The sequence below is a fragment of the Juglans microcarpa x Juglans regia genome, chromosome 2D, assembly GCF_004785595.1.
Source record: "Juglans microcarpa x Juglans regia isolate MS1-56 chromosome 2D, Jm3101_v1.0, whole genome shotgun sequence".
Lineage (NCBI taxonomy): Eukaryota > Viridiplantae > Streptophyta > Magnoliopsida > Fagales > Juglandaceae > Juglans > Juglans microcarpa x Juglans regia.
The window spans coordinates 13,134,014-13,143,688 of NC_054596.1; the positions used below are offsets into that span (position 1 = coordinate 13,134,014).

General features: G+C 38.4%; 1 protein-coding gene across 2 annotated transcripts; it reads left to right on the forward strand.

Moving 5' to 3' along the window:
* The first annotated feature begins 7,142 nt into the window (after positions 1-7,142).
* On the forward strand, positions 7,143-9,436 carry LOC121250778 (monooxygenase 2-like). Of its 2 annotated transcripts, none has more exons than XM_041149989.1 (5): positions 7,143-7,453; positions 7,716-7,781; positions 7,922-8,099; positions 8,234-8,462; positions 8,631-9,436. In XM_041149989.1, coding segments are annotated over exons 1-5 (1,077 nt in total). In that variant the 5' UTR covers positions 7,143-7,451; the 3' UTR covers positions 9,233-9,436. The 2 variants fall into 2 exon arrangements, with proteins under 2 accessions (XP_041005923.1, XP_041005925.1); XM_041149991.1 differs by having other exon boundaries at positions 7,156-7,461; positions 7,723-7,781.
* Positions 9,437-9,675: the final 239 nt, after the last annotated feature.

Sequence of the window (9,675 nt, forward strand, 5' to 3'; positions counted from 1 at the left end):
TTTTAAATTTGCCAATGTATATTTTGTGAACAAGTCTAACAAATTGTAATATATATTTATATATACACAATTTGTAAAATATAAATATATTTATGTTTATATATATTGTATAATATATATAAAAATGGGGGCAGAGGCAGGGTGGGGTTGGGCCCTCCCGCCACCCGCCCCCGCTAGGGGAGCTAGATGTGGGGCGGGATTGCCCGCCTCGCCATGCGGGGGCAGAACGGAAGCGGGGCGGGGCCCCGCTGCCCACCCCTAACTCGCACACCCTTCACACGCCCATGCCACGTGGCATGCATGCACCACCCACTTTCTTGGGAATATGAATGGGCTTTGAGGCTGATTACGTTTTTGCACTTGAGGTTCAACGAACCTGAACATTTCAGAGAGGAGCAAGAGAGACTTTGGACTGACCTAGGGCAAGGCACACGCCACTTTCAAAGGTGGCCTTTGCACACGCCAACACAAGTTCGTCCATGTGTTCTAAGCACTTAACCAAACACTTGAAGCCTTACCTTAAGCAAACGACCAACCCTAGCAATTTCATAACACACGCACACGCGGATTAGGTTTAAACCCTTGTTCTAATAAGTTATATCACTCTATTACAGCTTGCTAGTGAATATTTCGAAGGATTTTTGTAAGTAAACCCTCAACCTATTTTTGGTTAACATATGTATATACTTGTGTGAATTTTTCGTCGTGTTTGGTATTGTGTATGTTTGTTATTTAGTGATTTTGTGAACAAATATCTTGTTGTAAGTTGTATAAGAACATGCCATGATTACATGTTTCATTTTGTATGATGCCATTCTAAGATCACATGTGTATTAGGGTTTCAGTTTGCATGACTTTACGCCATGATTTTATGTAATATAGGGTTTCAGCTAGAGATTAGGGTTTCGGCTTGTGTAATGATTTGTCATGTTTTCATGATTCGAATTATGTGATTATCTTTTCCATGATGTATAGTCTACTGTGTTTCAGATTTGATGTATGTTAAAGATGAATTTCACTTGGTAATGAACCCTAGAAGTTTCAGCCAATCATGTTTGTGTATGTTTGATTTGAGCGTTTTGATGTTTTATTTGTAATATGCTTCGGATATTGCCTATGTATCATGTTATATTCATATGTTACCATGCCATGAAACTGAATGTGATATGCTTGTTCATGCATACACGGCATTTCATACGTCACATGTCTTAAAGTAAGAAAAAGCACGTTTTAAGTCTCATGTCACATGCATTTGGGTAAATGATATTTTCAAAAGTCAAGTAAATGTTTTATCACGACCCCAACTCCTAGGACGGGTGAATGTCCTAGTGGAACTTCTCTGTCCACTCTGGAGTGCTTAAGAATTGAGTGGTAACTCCTAGGGCCGACAAAGAACTGTCGGCATGCCTCGAATTGATCTTTTTAGAAAGGATGCTGAAGCGAGGTAACACCAAACGCTAGTGGGTGCCATGACTAAGGCAAATAACTCAACGAAGTACTGTCATATTATAATGAATATGAATAAAACGTATTCACCACAGTGTACAGACCATTAATGGTGTGGTAACTAGCAGGAACAAGTAGTGTTTAAGGGAGCCGTGATGTGTCCACCATATGTTATATGAAAGGAACAAGGCCATGAGCTCACATGAAATGATATGATATGAATGTGTAATGATCAACATGAAAATGATGTCAAAACATGTTTTTTCTGAAAATTCTAAGGACCTATGTCTCATGTTTTGAAAAATGCCAAGTTGCATAAGTCAAGTTTTATGTCAAGTACATCTACATGCACGCATTTCATGATTTATCATTGTATGCTTATGTTACTATTGTATGTTTACTTGCTGAGATTTCTCGAAATCTTATTGTGGTAGTTTTCACTACCATTCCCTTCTCGAAATAGTAGAAGTTGTAACATGATACGAAAAAATCCCTCATAGGGAAGCGCAAGAGGTTGGTACCCCCGATAGTCAAGGAGGCACTGAAGGGCACTGAGCGCTCATTGGAGCCCTCTATGGTAGATAGACTAGAGGCTGCCAACCAATTTATCACCTAGGTTTTACAGCTGTCCATTGATCTGAGCGCCAACAACACAAACCACACCCTTGCGAGCCCCTCAAAGTCAGCAGGAAGGCTCTGCAAGCAATCTCCCAAAGGAACCTGTGCAGAATCATGTGAGCCCTTGAAGGTTTCTGGGTGCTCAAGGGGGTTCATGGTCCCATTGTACATTTCCATTTGAGGGACCCTGAACTTTGGTGGCAACAGCGCAGCCTTTACCTCGACATTGTAGGGTAAATCTATACTGGTGAGTAGCTGATCTACCGGACGAGGAGGTGCCCAGCCTCCTCGCCATCTCCTCATACTTGTCCATAAGGCCTCGTAGCTCGTGCATCTTTCTATTTCTTCTTCACTAGTGTCAACCCTGCCAGCACTCCGGAATTCTCCTTGTTCATTCCTACTTGGCCCGACTTCATCTTGTAGTTTGATGTTGACTTGTCTCAGAACTTCATTCTCATGGTGAGGATTCCCAACTTCCTCCGTCATCTTTCTCAAACATTCCTCCATCTTTACAAAGCGTTCTTCCATGTTTTTCAACATTGCTTCATGTTCGAGGGTTGCTTGTGAGCACATAGTAGCCAACCTATGAAGTACACGTTACGTCTATATAGATCCATAAACGGCGCCACTGTTAATGTCATATTTTGTACACTTGGGTTAAGTTCATGCAACTTAGGCCGAGATGTTTCTACTTGAGATCACAAGGACAAAGATGGGCTTGGTGGTTCTTCGGGAAACCTCTGATGCCAAAGTTAGTATTTCGTCCGAGAGAAATTGTTGGTGACTCATCGACTCTAGACTGATTCATTTGTCCCTAGAGCATGACTTTTATACGAGATTTCTGGAGGGAACATTCTTGTACTTTGTGTTAGGGGCCTATGGCGCACTCACAGTTCCCCCAGTCATTGCCTTTAATGTGGCGTGGTACTTAAGGTGGTACCATTAATGCGACGTAACTTCCCAATTCTTGTCTTGACGGTTGGCGATCAATGCTGTCACTTCCTGTCCCCATCATCAGAGAATGGAAGGTTGCTTGTGCTTCCCATTCACTTACTAGCGTGGATCCTTTAATGCTAGTCATTGTAGGCGAGTGTCAGGGTTGACACATCCCATATGTCCCCTTCGACTTGTTTCTCACGCGATACATTTTCTTTTTGTTAACATAGCTCGTGGGTCGGGTCTCTTTGATGATTCTTGGGATGTGGGAGGGTAGACTCTAGTCCGAGAGGGGCCTTAGTATCTAGCCCAGGACCAAGCTAATGGGCCGAAAGTGGAATATCCCTTCCAAGCAGGGATGTAAATAAACCAGAAAACCGGACCGGACTGAACCGGACCGGACCGGTTGGTCCGGTTTTGAACTGGTCCGGTCCGGAACCGGTTCCTATATTATGAAAACCAGCCGGAACCGGTCCGATTTCAGTTCCGTAGTTTCCGGAACTAAACCGGACCGGTTGGAAAAAATATATCTATAAAAATTAATTTTATATATTATACAAAATATTTATATATATAAGTTTTATATATAATATATAATTATATATTAAATTTTTATATATAATATATAATATATAATTATATATCATATATGAAATAATTTCATATTATAATTTATAAATTATTACATAAAATGTTAATCTTAAATATGAACATTTGTAATTTGTTTGATCATATATTATTAATATAATTATATATAAGATAATGTTATTATAATTTATAAAATAAAAATTTAATCTTAAAGATAAAAATTTAATTGATCATATACTTTAAACATAATATATATATTAAATTATTAATAATATTTTATCATAAGAATTAACACTTTTTTATATGTTTTTTACATTTTAAAAAAAGGAGAAAACCGGACCGGACCGGACTGGAAACCGGTAAAACCGGATGTACCGGTTTAGGAGGGTAACCGAGGCGTAATCGGTTTTGAAAAATGAAAAACCGGTACATACCGGTTCGGTCTTAGATTTTGTTCAAAACTGGACCGGACTGGACCGGTTACACCCCTACTTCCAAGTCAACTTAATTACATCTTTTGTCGCCAAATTAACCTGGACTTCCTGAATGCATTTGGTAAGACGAGTACTCTTTCGATCCAAGACAGAAGGCGGCTAGATAGGAATATAATAATAAAGAGAACGACTAGAGCTATAAAAATATTCTTTAAAAGTAAATCTATAAATTGATGCGATTTTATATGAAATTTAGATTTGCTTTAAAATAAAAATAGTTTTACAATCTGATATACCATATCAAAACATATCAGTTTATAAGTTTATTTTCATTAGATCTTTTTGTAAGTAAAACATTTATTAATAATGAGTATGAAAATTAGACATTTTATCCAACTGTCTACACTGCACACCAGATTTTATTTTTTTATTTTTTTATTCCTACTAAATAAAGTAATTCTTTTACTTATTATCATCATTACATCATAAAATTGCTAAAGAAAAACATAGAAAATGTTAAAAATAAAAACAAGTATACGATATATAAACAAGAGTTTTGCTATGTACAAACAAGTTTGCATACTAATCTGCATACTAATATTATTGCCTTCATATTCTAAATTTAAATTAGCACTATTTTCAATAAAATTTATTTTCTGACCAATCATATTAAATATGTAAGCATATTAATGTGTAGAATCACTTACGATTAAATTTTTTCTTAAATAAAGAGTTGAATGTTTTACCTCACCAAGGAGAGGGAGCTGTCGAGAGTTCCGTATTGCCTGTACTTTCTTTTTTGAGAATGGCGGTACTCGTGCTGTGCTTTGGAAGAGAAGAATTCCACGTGACCCAATAGATTGACAAGTCGCACCAAGCAACTTGCATGGATTAGAAACTTTTGCTTGGAGGAGTTGATCAGTAGGATGAACAGTATCTCCTTTTTGGTTGAGTTGTTTGGTGCTGGACGCTTCAGAGAACAACTGTTTAATACAATTCACCGATTTTATTTGATGTCTCAGTCTTCTATTCATGCTGTTTATATGGATCATTTTCCTTCATCTACTGCTTCTATGCCATATGCTTCTCATTTAGCCTCAAGGGGTGGCATCCGAGGGTAGTCCTGTTAGGGCCCTTGCTCCACCTGCCACCTTCTTCGCTCCTTCTTGACCTATCATACCTTCCTTTACTCTGCTCCCGCTCCCCTCTCCAGTCAATATGGTGCTGAGGGGGTTAGTACTCTAGCACTTTTTGTCTTGGTTTGAGGGAGGTGCAATTCGCAGTGTGGTGAGATTTCGTCCGGTGGTGCAGTAGCGAGCCAGCGGCGGCCTCTATTCCGGTTGTCAACTTCCTTGCTTGTTGGTCTGCCCTCATCCTGTATAGATAACGTAACCCCACCATATCGAGGTCTCAGGCCTCTCAAGATGGGCGCCTCATCCCGCCTCCTATCTAGCTGGCTCCCCTTGCCTTTCTCAAGGGCTTTAACTTTACCTGACGCCTTGGCTTTCCTGTATGCATGTTCTAGCTTCGTCTTTCTGGGTTCAGTCAAGGCCCGAAGTGTATCTTCGGCATTGATAAAGCCATCATCCTGATCTATGAACTCTTGCAGCGTAGTGGGGGTTTTTATAGTCAACTCTACATTCTCGTCCTGCTAGCTATGAATTGTGTGTGATAACCCGGACTTAGCTAGATTTTTGTCTGTATTTCGTTGCGTAATTTTTATTTTATTAAGGGTCATGGATTAGGTATATGGTGATTACGGCCTTGGGTCTCAATATTGGGCATCCAAAACTCAAGAGACTGGCCACTTAAGCCCTTGAAGTTTCGGCCAACCAAGTGGGCTTAAGCCCTAAAGGACTCTAGGTCACACCCAACACCATGTGGCTTGTGCCACGTGCCCCAATAGATTGACAAGTCGCACCAAGCAACTTTTATAGCCAAATGTTCAGCACTCAGCAGCCACTTCACACTGTTGTTCTTGTGTTTTCTTTCATTTTTGCTTTTCCTTCTTTTCCAAACAACCTCTGCATGTCATTTTTGAACAGAATTTATGATTTTTACAACAAAGGCCGAGTACCAGGAAGCTTCTCTTTCCCTTGTAAAACTATCAATTATTGTTTCTTAGCAGCCTTTCCACAGGTTTCTACGGACTACGAGTTCGATTTGGCATCAAATAGAGCCGTCGGCGGTTTTCGTGTTTGACCAAATACTTAATAAAAATAAAAGAATCTTTTGAGTATCACTTTTAGCAATTAATGTATTTAACTAAGAACAAAACCTTATTCAGTTAAAATTCATATTTACATAGAAATATTAATTGAAAAGCTAGGCATGCATGGTGTATCTAAAGGCCATACGCTAACCTTTTTATATATATAATTGCTTAATTTGCTTCTGCACTCGATTCGGTGCATTCAATCATGAATTTTCATTTTTATATAAGTTGGTATTTGTGTATTAATATTTCTTAAAATTCTTTGGATCCAAATTAAGCTAACTTCAATATTTATATCTTTCGTGTTTTATTAAATCAGCATTTATTTTTTAACTTTTTCTTAATTCAACGCATTATTCAAAAAGATAAAAAAAAAAAAAATGTTGAGAAGTGCAACAACAACAAAGGTACTATAATAAAAATGTAATTCTATAAATTGATTTTATAATCACATCAAATCAAAATTATTTAGAGTAATGCTAGAGAGAAACTATTGTAGCAGTACACACTTTACACTCATTATATGGCTGCTTCTAGTTCTCTACTTCTTTTTATTTATTTTTTATTTTTTAGACTTGGGAAATGTATGGTCTAGATGATACCACATCATATGTATAAAATGATTATTCTTAACAGTAACGGCTATCTATATTTATTTAATTATTTATTATGAATTCAAAATATCTAGATTGCATTTTCGTTTTTCGTACTTATTTTTCTTATATTTGACGATGTACTTGTCAAAATGTCACAGCTAGCTAGAAGTTGGCTGACGTATCCAGAGTTCCAGACCGAGAGAAGACAATAACAAAAATTAAAAAAAAAAAAAATGAAATTCGACCGCAAGTTTCGACGAAAAACAAAACCAGATCTTTTGCATGATCTTCTTACACATTGGGGTTGGTATCGAATACATATATCTATATATATAGAGCAGCATCCATACATCCAAGTCCACATACATAATTCACAGAAAAACAGACAGACAGACAGAAAGAGATGGAAGAACAGGATGTGGTGATAGTGGGAGGAGGTATAGCAGGTTTGGCAACAGCGGTAGCTTTGAAGAGAGTAGGGGTTGGAGCGTTGGTGTTAGAGAAATCCGAAGGGTTAAGAGCGACAGGCACGTCCTTGGGTCTTGCCCCAAATGCTTGGCTTGCCCTTCATGCCCTCGGCGTAGGCTCCAAACTCACCGCTACTTCTACCCCCTCACTATGTAATTTCGTACAACCTTCAATTTTTTTCTTTCCATTTCAAACATTTGTATTTTCAATTTTATTTCGTCTGGAACTTTTAGTAAATTCTTCAGTGGATGTATGGAATTTTGGGTGATTTTTTCTGTCTAGCATGCTAGAATGGAAGTAATGAATGGTTTCAAGGGTGCTCTGTATGAAGAGACACATGCAATTGATGATGCACGTACAGTTTGTGTACATATATATCCACTTTTCAATTTTCCACTCTTTTTGTTATTGTAGGACGAAGATAACAAATCTTGATACTGGAGCAATTCAGGAGGCCTATTTCCCGGCAAATTCTTTCAAGTATGCTACTTGAACCCTATCTTTAATGTTCTTGCTCACATGATTTTGTTGTTTTCTTTTTCATTTAGATCCATCTTCTCACATCCCCAACTTCAGCAGGCTTTTTCTTTATACTGAACGTACAGTCTGTGGTGATGCAGGGGTCAACATGGACTTAGAGTAGTACAACGTAAAGCCTTACTGGAAGCTCTGGCAGAAGAAGTGCCAATTGACTCCGTCCGTTTTTCTTCTAAGCTCAAGTCCATTGAAAACCAAACACAAGAAGGCTCATCCTTTGCGATCATTCATATGGAGGATGGAGCTAGCATCAAAGCAAAGGTACATAGGAATGAAATGTAATAGGCTCATGTTGAAGCTAGCCCACTTCTCACTATGTACAATATTTCTATTTCGATTGTACATCTTCTTTGAAATTCTTTGATTTGATCGTTTTTCCGTCCTGAATATGGCAGGCTCTTATAGGGTGTGATGGGGTACACTCGGTTGTGGCACGGTGGTTAGGACTCACAGCGCCAGTCAACTCCGGCCGATGGGCAGTGCGTGGAATGGCCGTATTTCCCGATGGGCATGGATTGAACCCTGAATTCCAACAATTTGTAACAGTCGGCAAAAGGGCTGGTTTCGCTCCTCTCAATGATAAGGAGATCTACTGGTTTCTGGTCTGCAAATTTTCCTCAAAAGGTTTGCCTTTTTTTCCTACCATATATAAGTCAAGTAGGCTACCCCACCTTTTAAGCGAAAGAAGCCTATACGTCTTGGATACCAATATATTTTGTTATTGCAGCGAGATTTATAGCTCTTTAACATTTATAAATGACAAAAATAAGTGGAAATCTTTTATCATTCCAGGAGAAGATCACATCGCACATGACCCCGAGATGATAAAAAGAGAAGTTACTGACAATCTTGCCAAGGATTTTCCCCCATTGTACTTGAGGGTTGTACAGCGTTCAGATCTCTCTACTCTCACATGGGCTCCACTGATGTTTAGGTTTCCGTGGGACCTGATATTCGGAAACTTGAGCAAAGGGAATGTTACAGTGGCAGGTGATGCCATGCATCCTATGACACCAGACCTAGGACAAGGTGGTTGCGCTGCATTGGAAGATGCCGTTGTTTTAGGCAGACACATTGGAAACTCAATTATCCGAAACAAAAGACTTGTTGCTGGAGATCCGTTGGCTGGAGCCTTGGAAAGATATGCCAAGGAAAGGAGGTGGCGTGCCGCTACCTTGATCACGGGCTCGTATCTATCAGGGTGGGTACAACATGATGGATCTGGATGGTGGATGAAATTCTTCAGGGATGTGATTTTCTATAGGCTTCTCTTCACTAGAATATTTAATTTTATACAGTATGATTGTGGGGAGCTGCCCTGTATTTCATCAAACAGTCCTGAATGTGTTTCATCAAACAGTCCTGAATTGGAGAACCGAAGTAAGATTGAGTAGACAGAATCCCAGCTCTAGTGTATTTGAGTCGGTATCCCCTTTGTTCCTTCATATAAATATCCTCTTTTCTTCCTGAATCCTAAATATACAGATTAGGATTAAATGTTGCTTTGCCATTGTAGTTGGTGGGGATGTGTTATGTATACGTTGACAAGCTGTTGAGTTGCTCAAAAGATTGTAAAATAAAACAGTTGGATTGATATTTAAACGATTCTTGTAAACCATTATATTAGGCGTTTAATTGTTAAGAGTAATGCTAGGTCTAGTTTTAGGGTGTGCAAGCCCGCATACTTTTATTAAAAAAATAATTTTTTCATTTGAATTTTAAATCTATTAACCTTTTTTAAAGAGATTTTTAAAGGAAGTACACGAGATAATTTAAGACTGTACAAATCATTTCTCGCATACATTTCATTTAAATGATTGATGAAAATTTTGGTCTA

What these genes read in the sequence shown, in the direction of transcription:
- LOC121250778 (XM_041149991.1), top strand. Translation starts at nt 7,237, where the DNA reads ATGGAAGAACAGGATGTGGTGATAGTGGGAGGAGGTATAGCAGGTTTG. An exon ending in TTCCCGGCAAATTCTTTCAA is followed by an intron (nt 7,782 to 7,921) that starts GTATGCTACTTG and finishes GTGGTGATGCAG; the next exon opens with GGGTCAACATGGACTTAGAG. An exon ending in CTGCAAATTTTCCTCAAAAG is followed by an intron (nt 8,463 to 8,630) that starts GTTTGCCTTTTT and finishes TTATCATTCCAG; the next exon opens with GAGAAGATCACATCGCACAT.